This window comes from Portunus trituberculatus, chromosome 45 (assembly GCF_017591435.1).
Source record: "Portunus trituberculatus isolate SZX2019 chromosome 45, ASM1759143v1, whole genome shotgun sequence".
NCBI classification, from domain to species: Eukaryota; Metazoa; Arthropoda; class Malacostraca; order Decapoda; family Portunidae; genus Portunus; species Portunus trituberculatus.
In genome coordinates, this window is record NC_059299.1 from 10,160,287 (window position 1) to 10,175,936 (window position 15,650).

Genomic DNA, 15,650 nt, shown 5'->3' on the forward strand with positions numbered 1-15,650 from the left:
GCAGCCATGGTTGTCTCAGACTTTTCTGGTGTTGATGAGACTGTCTTCCCATGTCTCTTTCCACGCGGTGACATGAATCGTGCCTGTAGACCGGATCCACTCCTCGGAGTCTGTAAGCAACGAAACAATCACTGTGGAAGGAAATACGTGCAGATGCAAATGGGTGGTGTGGCGGTGAGGGGAGATCCGTACGCCCGGCAGCGCAAGGCAGCAGCCCTGCGGCATGCCAAGGAGCGCGGCAGTGGTCCCCGAGCAGTGACGAGGGGAATACGTGACGCTCGCCGCTCTAGCGTGGCGAGTGCGTGCGAGTCTCACCCTTAAGCATAGGTACCATAAGAGCGAGGCAACACTACGCACAAATATCACTGCACTGCACTGTCCACGGCACTAGTACCACTGCACTGCACTCCACAAGTCACTGTAGGTCCACTGTAGTCGCTGGGTAGACTGTAGAGGTCCTGGAGTGTAGATCCAAGTGGCGGGCTGGGGTACACAGACGCTACCGGCTTCACCAAGACACTCGACAGCACATATCACTCGATACTCACTGCGCCATGTTTGTTCTTGTGGTCTAGCCACTGTAGAAGGTTCTTTGGGAGTGATAGAGGTGCGAGGGAAACACACGAGTAACAGAAGTCCGGTATATTTCCCCAAATACAGAAGAGGGTGTACAGCGCGTCTCTCCCCTAGCTAGCGCGGGAAGCTCCTACCGTGTAGCCTGGCGTAAGATGATGCCAGGCTGCACGTTGTCGTACAGACACTAGCTACTGACTAACCCACAATACGGACGTAACTCACACATTGTCGCTTTCTTTCCAGGGTGACTCGCCGTTCGGGAGGACAGAAGCCTACATGAAGTTGGACCAGCTAGGCGAGGGTTCTTACGCCACTGTGTACAAAGGCTACAGCAAGTGAGTGTCGCTGCGGAGAGTGTGGCCTGTATTCTGAAACACCGGCGTCTTAGTTTTTTCTTGAACTAGAGGACGTTGTTGAAGATTCTCTCTCTCTCTCTCTCTCTCTCTCTCTCTCTCTCTCTCTCTCTCTCTCTCTCTCTCTCTCTCTCTCTCTCTCTCTCTCTCTCTCTCTCTCTCTCTCTCTCTCTATATATATATATATATATATATATATATATATATATATATATATATATATATATATATATATATATATATATATATATATATATATATATATATATATATATATATATATATATATATATATATATATATATATATATAGTTTCTTACGCTTTGTTTTATATTTTTCTTGAATATTGATATCCTGAGTGAGAATGTGAAGAAGTTACCTTGCAGAGAGAGAGAGAGAGAGAGAGAGAGAGAGAGAGAGAGAGAGAGTCTGTTATATGCATTAGTGTATCCAAGTAAAGTCTTATAAAGTTAATAAAGAATGAGAAGACGGGAGAGGAAATGAAGGCAGGGAGGAGCAAGGAATCTGATAAAGAAAGTATAATATTAACTGAGAGCTGCCTAATGAGAGAGAGAGAGAGAGAGAGAGAGAGAGAGAGAGAGAGAGAGAGAGACAGTCGGTCAGCCTACAACGCCTTTAACACTCTCTCTCTCTCTCTCTCTCTCTCTCTCTCTCTCTCTCTCTCTCTCTCTCTCTCTCTCTCTCTCTTGAAATGCCTCCCATATATTTCGCGGGATTATTCCTGAAATACTCCGGAGCAAAATACCAATCCAAAAAATAAGTGAAAAAATAAAGTGAGGAGAATGAATTTCACGTCTTCCACGTTTAGCTTCGGAAAAGAACGAAACGCAATCAAATAAATTAAAATAAGTGGAAGATTTGAATGAGTGAATTTATGTGACGTGTATTCTAAGTTTAGGCGAAGGAAGAGCGAATAAGTGACGCATTAACCCCTTCAGCACTGGGACGCATTTTTCCCATGAGGTTTGGGTGTGATTAGACGATTTTATTTACATTAGGAAGGGTCTATGGAGGTAAGAAGATTAATGCACAGAGTCTTCACTATTTTAATCCTCACATAAGTTTCTGAAGCTGTGTAAAATCACCATATGATAAGTAAGCAAAATAAATATGAAAACGTCTCATGGTACTGAAGAGGTTAATGGCATGAAGGTCGGCAGAGAGAGAAAGAATACCAGAATTAGTGTTGCTTGTGGCTTGAAGATACATAAAAGAATACACGGGTAAAGCTGAGACAAAGGAAGTGTAAAAGACTGCTCTGGAGAAGTATATTAAAGACAAGGGGTAAACTAACGATAACATCATGAAGGAATATCTCTCATTATCTTTAACGCTCTCGTAAAGAATCATTTTCAAAGCCACCCAAATGATCGGCCGGTTTCCCCGTTTTTATTGTCTTCCTATTAACGATGCGCAGTTCTTGTCAAACCATTTCTAGAAAGCATTCCCTCCATAAGAGTGCCAAGAATATGTGAATATGTGAGGCGCCGACATATCTAAGAATGCGGTCCTAGTGTTTACAGACGGAAATAGAAATTCGTATGTATGTGTGTGGTGCCCCTCCTTGCGTCAGTCCGTGTGTCTTCTGCCTGTCAGTCATCACCATGTCAACAAACCTTCCTGCTCCTCCTCTTCTCCCTACGGAATATGTTATACTCATATGTTCGGAATAATTTATCAAGACACAACTAACATTTAATAGATTCTTCGTATAATCACACTATTGTTGGTTGTACGAGTGTCCTGAGGCTGGCGTGAAAGGACCAGTGTTAGCTATCAAAATTTATGGCCAAGAAACTAATTCTCTTGTCTTTGAATTCAAGTAACCTCACCGACAATTTTCTTATTTCCTTTTCCTGTCTTTTCTGTTCTTACTTATCATGATCTGTATAATTAAGTAGTACAGTATTGTCTTTACTAACTTACTCTACCATGACGAACTTTCATTTGTTTATTTATTTTCTTATTTATCTTTTTTTTTCTTCTTCTTCGCTTTAATATTTCCCTAGACTAGAGTGAGGTGCGGGCGCCATATACGACTCCCATTCCGGAAGCTTGTGTCCCCTTGTATCTTCCTCTGCGACTCTCATCTTTTGTTTTTCTTTTCCTTTATTCCTCATCAACAGTCTCAGTTTTGTGTTCTTAATTCTATTTTTTTTTTCTTTTATGTTTTAAATCTTCGAAAGTCCTTTTCATATACTATTTCTATTTACCAGTATATATATCTTAATAGTGTAGGAGGCGATATTAGCTTCTGTGTACACTCCTGTTGGTAACCCTCGCCGCCTCTTATCTGCTCCCCACGTCGGTAGAATCTTAATGAGCTCCTTTCCCTCGTAAGAAAACGGAAGAGGAAGAGTCGAGCCTTGCCTGGTTTTATTTATCCTTTGATTTCAGTTAAGAATAGTTTAGAATGGTTCGCGTATCCTGGGGAGGCTAGAGCGTCATGAAATGGAGGTAAAATCTAAATTATTGATCTTGCATGGCTTTTTTTTTTTTTCTCTCTCAATACATTTGCCTACTGTAGGGAGGTTTTGGTGTCGTGAGGGGAAGCTGTGGTTAGCTGCAATGATCCTACAATACGTACAGGCGGAACACAAGGGTCTTCATAGTGATTTGTATATTAATGAAGTAAACTTAATGTTATTGAGTATCAGAAACACTTACGATCTTTGCAACATCTTCGGCACGAGTCACGATATACGTGAGTGTAAGTGTGAGTGGCTCAGTGGCAACAGTGTTCAAAGACCGCCATCCTTCTCTCGCAGCCTGACGAACCAGGTGGTGGCGCTGAAGGAGATACGGTTACAAGAGGAGGAGGGCGCGCCTTTCACTGCCATTCGGGAGGCGTCTCTCCTGAAGCAGCTCAAACACGCCAACATCGTCACCCTCCACGACATCATCCACACGAGAGAGACGCTCACCTTTGTCTTCGAGTATGTGGTGAGTGAAGCCTGCCTGTGTGTTTGTTTGCCTGTTCATGTTAACGTATGTGCATCTTACCGTACTGACTCAAGCTCACATTTTTATAGTCAAATTATTTTCTCTTTTTCCTGAATATATTATGTTTGTTTTACGCAAACCCAACTTCCTCTGGTGATGCATTCCTTTCGTCTGCTCCTGTCTGGAAAACAGTGCTTCTGTATTATCTTTCCTCTTACTGGGTTTCTTGTCGCGTCCTTTTAACGGTTGGTTTCTGTGTTCATAAGTGTTCTATTTATATTTCTTTAATTAATCTATCAGCAATTTTATTAATTCATTCATTGTAGTTTTTAAAGCATTCATACATCACAATCGTTCATTTTCTACATAGACTTCATCTTTCCGTCGTGTGCGTGACTGAGTCTACCAGTACAAATTTAGTGTAAACAAAATTAAGAGGTTTAAAATGATATTCCACAACCACTCTTCATTTGATTCTTAGGTGAATTAAACTCCAGAAATATGGTCATGAACACTATTTTAAAAACGCTAAACTGATCTGTGTTTCCAAAATAAAGAAAAGCTTGTGAATTTATCCTTAGCGGATGAATAAGTCAATTATGTTCTTTCTTTTCCAGCACACGGATTTGTCGCAGTACCTCGAAAAGCATGGCGGGGGTCTGCATCCCAGGAACGTCAAGTTATTGCTCTTCCAACTCCTTCGGGGCTTGTCTTATTGTCACCGCCGTCGCATCCTGCACAGGGATATCAAGCCGCAGAACCTCCTCATCTCCGAGATTGGCGAACTGAAAATAGCAGACTTTGGTGAGCTGTTTATCTTTCCGCATTTTTTTTTTTTTTTTTTTTTTTTTTTTTTCAGTAGTGAGTTACACTCTATCAAAACTAAACCCTGTTTTTCTTTCCTTTCTTTGTCTTCATCATCTTCGTCTTTCTTCTTCTTTTCTTCTTTTTTTTTTCTTTTACTTTGAGGCATAACGAGTCTTGGCATAATCTTTGTGTTGATTGATTGTTTCTGTACTTTACATTGTGTATCAACACGATATTGTTTAGAGCAGCATTTCTGAACTTTTTTTTTTTTTTTTTTTTTTTTTTTTTTTTTTTACCCTTGTGCAACCCTTAAAGTAAATTAATGTCTCAAGGAACCCCTACACAAAAACAAAATTATGTACCATGTATTTCTCATTTTGTTTTCATCATATTTCACATGACAAATATCATGATATAAGTATAACTGGTTTAAGGAAAAATAATATATTATAATATTACAATAACCAATAATTTATTGTGTGTTTAGTTATATTACGTATATGAAATTAAATAAAAAGTTAAAAAGTGCATTAGCTTATCTCACTTATTCTTGTGGAACCCTTAGGGACCTTTTGTGGAACCTTAGGGTTCTGAGGAACCTTGGTTGAGAAACCCTGGTTTAAAACCTCTAGAACAGTTCCTAACCTTTTCCTGAGCAAGTAACCACTTGCAGATCCATATAATCCCCATATACCACCTGATTCCAGGAAAAATGTATTTCCAGCAAATATCAGTCTATTCATAAATAGAACAAACAAATGAACTAACAAGGAACACAACGCAATTTAATTAATGGAAGGGATGCATCTGTTTCTTCTCCAACAGCTGATTAATGACAGCTTTCTTGTGTAAGGCAATAATAATTTTTCTGAGAAATTAACTAATTTGGTTTAAATAAAAATCACATATGATCCCAAAAGTGTTCATGTACCACCTAGAAGGTCTTCACGCACCACTAAGTAGTACGCATACCACAGGTTGGGAACCACTGCTCTTGAATTTAGAAATCTAGATTATAAAACTTATCCTTCTAGCCTTTGAGATCTGAGTTCATTCTCCAGTCAAGCTCCTCTCTATATATATAATAGATAATTTTTATTCAGTGATTGGTAACAGAGAATGTAGTTCTCCTTACAGTCATAGTGCTATCATTTGTCACACTATCATCAGTCATCATCACCTCTCATCTCCATCCCATCCATCACCTTGCCCCTGATCCCACATATCACCACCATCATCTTAACTACTCACCACTACCCACCATGCCATGTGTCATAGCAAAAGCTGCCTGTTCTAAATGTTGCTTTATTGATGGTTGTTGTGAATAGCAACTGAAATCTAGCCATAATTTTCAGGTCTCGCACGAGCCAAGTCTGTCCCTTCCCACACCTACTCTCATGAAGTGGTGACACTGTGGTACCGGCCCCCAGACGTGCTCCTGGGCTCCACAGACTACTCCACTTCCCTGGACATGTGGGGCGTAGGCTGTATCTTCACTGAGATGATCACTGGAGTGCCAGCATTTCCAGGAGTCAGAGATATACAGGACCAGCTAGATAAGATATTTAAGGTATTTCTTATGTGGATCTTAAAAAACTCTTGTAAATAACATAACACATCTACTACATAGGATAATGTACAAAGAATTGATGTGTTATATACATCATATCACATTTGTATTGGCTGCAGCAGATGTCATGCCATTCGGCAATAGCTTGAAAAATTAACTACAGTACATACTTATATATTTCTTACTGCTGATCTTACCACTTAGAAACACTGAGAAATTGATCTTTAATCCTGAGAGGCTGAAGTCAGGAGGGATCACACTCGTGACAGGACAGTGCCTCACACACCAGACCATGGCAACCATGAAGTCCTGAAATAATTCTTGATGCTTGCATACTCCCAGTCACTTCTCAGTGTAACAGTGTTGGAAATTTTAAGTAAAGTTATGAAAACATATTGTTGAAATAAGAATTTCTTTTAAGGTTGTTGGAACCCCAACGGAAGAGACGTGGACAGGGGTGACACAGCTGCCTAACTACAAGCCTCACCGCCTGGTCTTGCACCGGCCCCGCAGGCTGGCCAATGTGTTCCCAAGACTCAACGACATTCCCCACGCTGAGTCCCTCGCCACGCAGTTCCTACAGGTGTGTGGCACCATGTCTGAATACTTGGTGTGTGTGTGTGTGTGTGTGTGTGTGTGTGTGTGTGTGTGTGTGTGTGTGTGTGTGTGTGTGTTGGAACTTTTTTAAACTGATATGATTGTTCTTTTTTTTTTTTTTTACTTTCTTTGTATGTATTTGCTCTTATGTTGAGAAATTATTTATTTTTTCCATATATGTTACAATCACATTATTGAATATACATTCTACATACATACTTTTATTTCAGATACAACCCAACAAGAGAATATCCTCAGAGGCAGCCCTCAGACACACTTATTTTGATGATCTTCCACAACAAATATATGAATTAGATGCAGGTAAGCACCAAGCCTCTGCTTTTCATTGAGAGCAATATCATTAACATGCTGAAGAAATCACTTTTATTTATTTAAATTATTTTACAGGATTGAGTCAAGCTTGCAATGCATTATTTTGAATATTGAATTATTGATTTTTATACAAGTCATTTATGTGTGGAAATCTATAGTACTCCCACATGATCATTAATGTACTGTATGTGTATTATTTACTGTAATGACAAAGCCAAAAATATCTGAAAGCAATCATATGGTTTTACATTTGACTGAAGTGGTGTCTTTCCTTGGCAGTGTAAGCAATCTTTGCAGTTATGATTAATGCACTTACAATTTTTTTCTGTCAAAGCTTTATAAATTGTAGACATTGGTTATATTGATACTAGAATGACTTGATTTGTTGGTGTCTCGCTCTCCTGCAGATCAATCAATATTCTCGGTGGGCGGCGTGAGGTTAGCACAGGAGCTGAGGAACTACCCCACCTCAGTCATACAGGCCGCCAGAGAGATCAGAAAGTTGGTCTAGTTGCTGATTAGTCCCTTACCAAAATTTAGTTATAGGAACAGCATCATGTACACCTTTACCTAAACTACCATAATCTAAAGACCTATTTTTGCAAGTTAAAGCGGTGACTGCACTCAATGCATATTTGCCTGTACAGAACTTTGTTTAGGGGAGAAGTCAAGAGAGTGATGAAGTTCTATATAACTTTTAATACATATTTAAAGAATGCCACCAGAAAGGAAAGTATTTTTAATAGTCATTATCTTACCTCAAAGTCAGACTCAATATCCCATGCACATTTTGAGATATTTTCATATGTATTTCCAATGGTGATGTTTTGCGTTGATTTGACCACCAAGGTGAAGGTGTAACTGTATGGCTGTTCTGTTTTATAAAAGTATTTGAGATAATAGCTTGATTTATAGGTTTGTAGTCAGATATTATATGTATTTAGAGAAATTCAAAGAAATAAAGCTCACATGCTCGAATTCTCTCATGGAGTCTATGAATAATTTTTTTGGTAGTGCAAGAAAACATTTTTGTATTGGGAGAGGCAGCTGACACTGTAATGAATCTTAGCAAGGTTAACTGAAACTTAAAGACTATATATATATATATATATATATATATATATATATATATATATATATATATATATATATATATATATATATATATATATATATATATATATATATATATATATATATATATATATATAATATCTCTCTCTCTCTCTCTCTCTCTCTCTCTCTCTCTCTCTCTCTCTCTCTCTCTCTCTCTCTCTCTCTCTCTCTCTCTCTCTCTCTCTCTCTCCACTGTGGCATCACATAATACATTTTGACATACGTCCTTCCTTTGAGTGACAGGTGCAGTCACCACCTCTACGTAAAACAGAACAAAATTATTAAGGTTCATAAAACATTCCACAGAATGAGGGTGTATAATGAGTCAGTGAGAATGTATACCTACAAATGATGAATACTGTTACTATTGGACACATGCCAGAAAGTATTACACATTTGTACTACATCCCTCAAACATTATTCTCAAGAGCAGACCATCTTAACATGGTAAAACACAAAGATCTTTACCTTCATAAACTCATTCCATCAATTTGTAGTGCATGCCTTCAGCAATGATGTGACTGAGAAATCCTCATTGAATCAGCATTAAAGGGACATGCTACAAAGAAATTACTGTTTAATGAAGGAAAGCTCAGTGTGCAATACTGATCAGCTTCTCGTCTGTCCATGTGGCAGATAGTATTTTGTGAGTTAAAATCAGCATCACACAACATCCCAATTATTGATAAAAATAGTAGTCTCTTTTTCTATACAAATTTTCACTGAAATATTTTGATATAGTAAACATGCAATGAAGTGAAACATTAATCAATTGTAGCCACATAACTGAAACCAATGTATACTATTTTCTTCTTTATAACAGCAAACTTTTTAATAGCGGTAAGTAAAAATTTTAATATATGTTTCATTTTATCGCTGTCATGTTTTAATGTGATTTATATTCTGATGTATCATTCATCCATGTTTTGTTTTTTTTCTCAATAGAGCTCTTGTATTAATCTCTGAAGAAGTTACATGATAAATCTTTTATGTAAACTGCTCAGGTAATGGTTGGCCTTTTTTTTTTTTTTTTTTTTTTTTTTTTTTTATTGTTATAGACCTTCCTGCTTATTTAAGGATAACAACCAAAACTACCACCTGCTTAAGACTCTATTCTTTTATTTTTAATATTCAGCCATCATGTATACTTTAAGTTGTATTTGTTCATCTCTACATTTATAATCCCCAGTGAACCTTAGCAGTGACCTAATAAGATTCACTATAATGGGCAAGTTGTCATCTGTCGCAGTGATTGAGAACTAAATTATAGAGAAGATGTATGTTAGATGTAGATGTAGAAATGTAGATTTAATTGATTTTTTTATTAGAAGTAGGATTGTAGATGTAAATACAGTAATAGTAATAGATTCAGAGTTTTAAATGGCTGTCATTTGTAGATTTCAATTTAAAGAACAAGTATGATAAAGTCTATGTAGATAAGACAGTGTTGGAATGTGTGAAAACTTCACAACTCTAAGCCTTTTGGTAGTGTGTGGAGCTTTAAAGAGCATTACTGTATTGTATAGATTATGTTTTTTACATGAAATAAGAGTTGCAAGATATCTAACAAAATTTTAATAATGCTCAAAAAGCTATTATTGCTGTTACTGTTTTGGCCATATTCTTATTTATGTTTGATGCATGAAGTTGTCACACACTCATCTGTTAACAAATCAACAGTATATTGCAAAACTATGCAACAGCAATGACTTCCAATTTTTTTATACGTTCATTTCAGACATAAGTTAAGTCTATGGCCTGTATGGAGCTTTTGTCATTTTTTTTTACATTAATCAAGTGGCATCAACATTCAGCAACACTAACTCACAACTGCAGCATTTTTTGGGGAACAAGTATGTGTTCAGGAAGCATCACAAAATTGTTCTGCTTACATTACCACCACTGGATCTGTATTCCCAAGCATTGTGGCATCTTGTCTTCATTCCATTCATCAGGCTCTTGTGGAAGGTATTTTCATGACTGTAGTGGAAAAAAGACACCAATTATAACCTAACTAATCATCTTCATGGCCTTTGAAAACAGTCTTGATGAGAGAACAAGATGTCTCCAAATACAGATCTAAGTCTTCACTAATACACTGCATCTATGTTCTGATTCTACACTGAACTAAGTCTTCACACTTGTTTAGTACTCGTATGAACAGTGAAGCAAACTGCACTTACATGATTTACATATTCAACCATTATATGGTTTCAATTGTTATTATTCACTTTGCTCTCATGACCAGTAGTGAACTATAATGATCCACAGTTTTGCTGAAGCACTATGCAGTATTTTCAATATGGTAATAAAGAAAATTTCTCTGAACACATATGCATCTGTTCCTGAGCCAAAAATGTTCACAGCTTCATTTTGATACAAATGCAAGTGTGTTCCTTGATATGCACAGTAGCTCCACTTTTTTTGCACATTTTTTGTGTACAATACACTAATTGCTATCGAAACTGTGATAATGTATTCAACACAACGTATACTGGGATAAAGTTATTGATGCACACGGCATAATACTCTATTGTTCATAGCCCTGTAAATCTGTTCAAAGATATTAGATATTTAAACTTTTTTACTCACATTCACATTGGAAGTGGTCAAGAAGAGTCCCTGAGTCAGCCAGTACCTCCTCCTGTGACAGGTTTGGGTGTGAAACACATAATGGGCTCATCATACCGGGGCCAACAGACAAAGTGTGGAGAGTGTTGCACAGACTGAGGGGTGATTGGCACAGGCCAGGGAAGCAGGTTAAGGTTAGGCCTGGATGGTGCCACCCCCTGTAAGTCTGATGTTGTTGTAAGTGTGTGGATGAGTGGTGCAGGCAGCGAGTGTTGCCGTTGGCCTGGGCATGAGGGTGCTGGACGCCTACACTCAACCACATGCAGTCCAGTGCATTCAGTATTGGTTTCCCATTCTTGGAAATATGAAGTAGTTGGAACTTTGTATGCATGGAATATTTGTTTTAAGTGTTTAGGCATCATCATACAGTTTTGATCTTATTTGTTAGAATCTGTATAGCATCATATTGTCATACAATCAAAAAGTGTGGCCAAGCAAAAAGTGTACCAGATGGACCAGGGAGAGCAGGTACTGTACCACTGTCACTTTATAAGTTAGGCTTGGACTAAGTATAAAACTTAATACATATTGTGCCTCTTTCTGTATGGCTTGTTCTTTCTGTTGTGTACTGTACTGCCATCACTGAGTGTGTCTCAAGACCACCAACTCTGAGTGTAGGTGTCAGCAAGATGTGTTGCTCAAGGGTGTGAGAGCCTCTGGTGCCTACCAACCCTCCTGGGGTGACTGTCTGCCCTGCTGCTGCTGCTGCTGTTGCTGCTGCCGCTGCCGGTGCTCTTGCTGCTAGTTCATGCAGCTGCTCTTCATGTAGTTTGTAAAAAGTTAAAGCATTGTATAGTGTGTCTTTAAAACCTTGTTTTGAAAATAATTATGTAACTTGTTATCTCACTTGATGAACTTAAAGTAGCTTATATACTCATGAAGTTCATCACTTCATTTTTCATTAGCTCCTGACATTGTATTTTGTGCTATAGCTTTTGGGCTTCATTTGATTGCTTGGTTTATTTTGTCATCACTTTTCTGTGTTTACAATGTTGTCATTTCCTTCATCTTGGCTTAACCATTAATTAAGTGTATCATGGACTACTGATTAAGTTGAAGTAATGATTTGGATTGGTGACACAATCCCCAGACAGAGCAGACTGTGTAGAGTTGTTTATACATTGATAGTGTGTTGTGGGGCCTTGACACTGACATCCCTCAAGGTGGTTGATCAAGAAAAATAAATGCAGTGGTACTTTTAGCATTGTTAACTGTTGTTCTTTATTTTATGAAGAGAAAGTTGGTATTATTAGGCATCATAAGATATTCACAATCCCAGGGCTTGTAAAAAGTGGCTATTCATGCCAATGATAAGAAATAAAATATGTCAGTTTGTAATTCTTAGGAGTGAATTTTTCTCTCTGTACAAAACCCTCAATCATGTATCATTCTCATTTTTCTACACTCTTGGACATGACTGATCACAGAGTATGGATGTGAATGTAACAGAGTAGCCAAGGATACACAAGTATCTGCACACGACTTTTCAAAATATCAAAAGCATATGTAGTTTTCTGAGTGCTTCCTAACCCTCCCTCACTCAGCCACACACCTCCCTCCCCTCCCCTCCCTGCCATTACCAGTCATCATGTCTCACCAAATCGTGAGAAAGCTTTATTCAAGAGTAATAATGCCTGCAATACATAATGTGTTTGTCTCTATTCCCATACATCTATTTTCTTGTTTTTCTTTTTCATTTTAAGAGAGAGATCCAATTCAATATTATTTCTACTAAGTAGAGATTTTCTTGTCTTAATGCATTTTCCATTAAAAAAATGATGCAGCCTCCATATGGGGCTTCCTGTTATTATCACTGAAGGTAAGTAACAATATAGCTGTATAGCTATAGGGAGGTGTAGTATGTGTATGGTTAATAATAATAATAATGGGTCAGCCTCCTTTTATTCCATTATAATTCTTTTTGAGGAAATTTACAGATCAAACCCCTCCAATGAAATTAAATTATCAGTTTGTTTGAACTGGTTTGAACTTAGTGACACAATAATCATTAAGAGTTAATTATACATGTACATGGTATGCTAATAGGCATTGATTCCTTTAATAGTGTGGGTTACATGAGGGATGAGACCAACATAGCCAGCCAAACATGTAGAATTTTTTTATTTGCTAATTTCCAAAACATTTAGAGACCACATGCAATGCATGTTAAGGCAGAGTATTGTAGTCTATGTGTGCTACTTGAAATTTAACATGTCTCTTATACTCCATTTTTCTGTCTGTGCTAACATAGTAATATGTATAGGTAGTATTTTATATATCTATTATTCAATGAGGAACTAGTAGAACATAAAATAGTTATGGATAACTTAAAAAAAAAAAAAAAGCAGTTGAAGACACATGCACATGTACGCAAGGCTATCAGCTTTTTTTTTTTTTTTTTTTTTTTTTTTTTTTTTTTGCCTGGCTGGCTGGTTGCCTCCTTCAGTGATGATGTATATTGTAAATAAAAATATATATATATATATATATATATATATATATATATATATATATATATATATATATATATATATATATATATATATATATATGTATGTATGTATGTATATATATATATATATATATATATATATATATATATATATATATATATATATATATATATATATATATATATATATATATATATATATATATAATATATATTTTTTTTTTTTTTTATGCAACTAAATCATCTTGGCCATGTTTGCTATAGTTACTCCCTCCCAAAACACATTTGCAAGTCATTGATTTCTACCCTGGCTAGCTTTGCTATTGTCAAGCCACACTTAAACCGCCAAGTTCCACCAAAGTGATGGATTGGATATCTGATGTTCGTCAGTAGAGTATATAGTCAAAGTTGTAAGTATTTTTAAGGGTGTTTCTAAGATGATAATGACAGATTAACAATATTTCTGCATTATTAACAGGAGAAACATTCTTGAAAGCCAAGTTGTCATCTCTGTGACCTTGGAAAACAGTTGTGGTGAGAGAGTCAAACGTTTGAGATTACAGCACTTTAATAATGACAAGTTTTCAAGGCTATTTTCATGGTTCTAGTGTCATGTTAATGAGAGAGAGAGAGAGAGAGAGAGAAATCTAATGTTGAGCAGCCCATCCCCCACCCCCCACACACAGTCATATTAATGATAATTACACTGCTGCTGATGCTGCTCCTGCTGCTACTGCTATTATCACTACTACTTCTACTACTACTCCGTACACACACTAAGAACTAAGAAATGAATGGAAACGAGCAAGAAGAGGAAAAAGTAAAATTTTCAGAAGTGGTAAGGAGACAAATTCAGAACACGAAAGACGCTGTAATAGAAGTTATCAAGGAAAAGGAAGATTTGGTGCGGGATGCATTGGACAAGAAAAAAAAAAAAAAGTTTTGTGATTTATGGGATGAGGGAAAAGAAAAATACAAATAAATTCACAAGAGAACGTGAAGAAAGGGAAATGGCCAAAACTGTTATCAAATGAGTGCAAGACAGCACACAAGAATTTGACCAGGAGGTGGATGAAGTGATTAGGCTGGGAAGATATAATGAAGGGGGTAGGAGACCAATGAAGGTGAAAATGAGATCTCAAGTGGCTGTAGAGGAAATTATGGCTAGAAAAGGGAAGCTAGCCGATTATGTAGATCACAAAGAAATATGGATAAAAAGAGATATGAACTTAGAGGAAAGAGAAAAGAGAAAGTGTCAAGAAGTGAAGCTAAGGAAAAAACAAGAAAAGGACAGAGATAGAGAAGAATTTTTACTGGAGGGTTCTGGATATGAGACTAAAGAAGTGATACCTAAGGAAAAAAGAGGAGGTCATGGAGGAGGCAATAAAATAAGAGTGACTTATACTAACATACGTCGATGGGTTATTATCAAGCATATTGGAAGTTCGGGATTATTTGAAAGAGAAAAAGCCAGATGTAATGTGCATCGTTGAAACAAAATTGAGAAAAGAAATCCATGTCGACTTTAAATAGGAGGAATATAATACCTGGAGGAGGGACAGGAAGGATAAAGGGGGAGGAGGGATGCTAATAATGGTTCATGATAATATGTGTGTGGAGGATGTGCAATATGGTGAGGACAAAGTGGAAGTAATGGGAGTAACAATCAGAACAGAAGATTTGAAGAAAAGAAAAATTATGGTTACATATGTTCCACCAAAGACTAATACATGGGGATCACATGAGCATAAAGATATGATGAGAGGTGATAAAGTGCCTAGATAACATGATAAGAAGAGATAGAAGAATACTGTTAGTTGGAGACTTTAACTGTAAAAAAATAAACTTGAGAGAGATGGATGTAATGGATAATGCTGGGCAGTGGAGCAAGAAAGTGTTACAGTTGACTATGGTTAATACAATGGACCAGTGGATAGAGGAATCAACAAGGTACAGGGGGGAAAGAAAAACCATCGTTGCTTGACCTAGTTTTCACAAAGAAACCAGAGTCCCCTCCAATCATACAATACTTTAGTCCAATGGGAAAAAGTGATCATGTGACATTAGAGAGGCAAATGAAGGAGGAAGCTGAGATAAGTTACAGAGAGGATTATAAAGGAGATTAAATTATGCAAAAGCAGATTTTCAAAAATTAAGAATTTATTTTGCAGATATTGAGTGGAGTAATATTATGTGCAGAAAGACTGTACAAGAGAAATATGATATATTCTTACAGAAATACAATGAAGG

The 15,650-nt window shown here is 37.1% G+C and overlaps 1 protein-coding gene across 21 annotated transcripts in view; it reads left to right on the forward strand.

Moving 5' to 3' along the window:
• The window catches only part of LOC123519336 (cyclin-dependent kinase 14-like), a 374,184-nt gene extending 366,005 nt beyond the window's left edge, over positions 1-8,179 (forward strand). For all 21 annotated transcript variants that reach the window (XM_045280565.1, XM_045280567.1, XM_045280562.1 and 18 more), the window contains 7 exons: positions 820-911; positions 3,720-3,894; positions 4,512-4,698; positions 6,057-6,271; positions 6,693-6,854; positions 7,099-7,189; positions 7,609-8,179. In XM_045280565.1, coding sequence (XP_045136500.1) covers positions 820-911; positions 3,720-3,894; positions 4,512-4,698; positions 6,057-6,271; positions 6,693-6,854; positions 7,099-7,189; positions 7,609-7,712 — 1,026 coding nt within the window. In that variant the 3' untranslated portion in view covers positions 7,713-8,179. The remainder of the gene's footprint in view (positions 1-819; positions 912-3,719; positions 3,895-4,511; positions 4,699-6,056; positions 6,272-6,692; positions 6,855-7,098; positions 7,190-7,608) is intronic.
• The last annotated feature ends 7,471 nt before the right edge of the window (positions 8,180-15,650 follow it).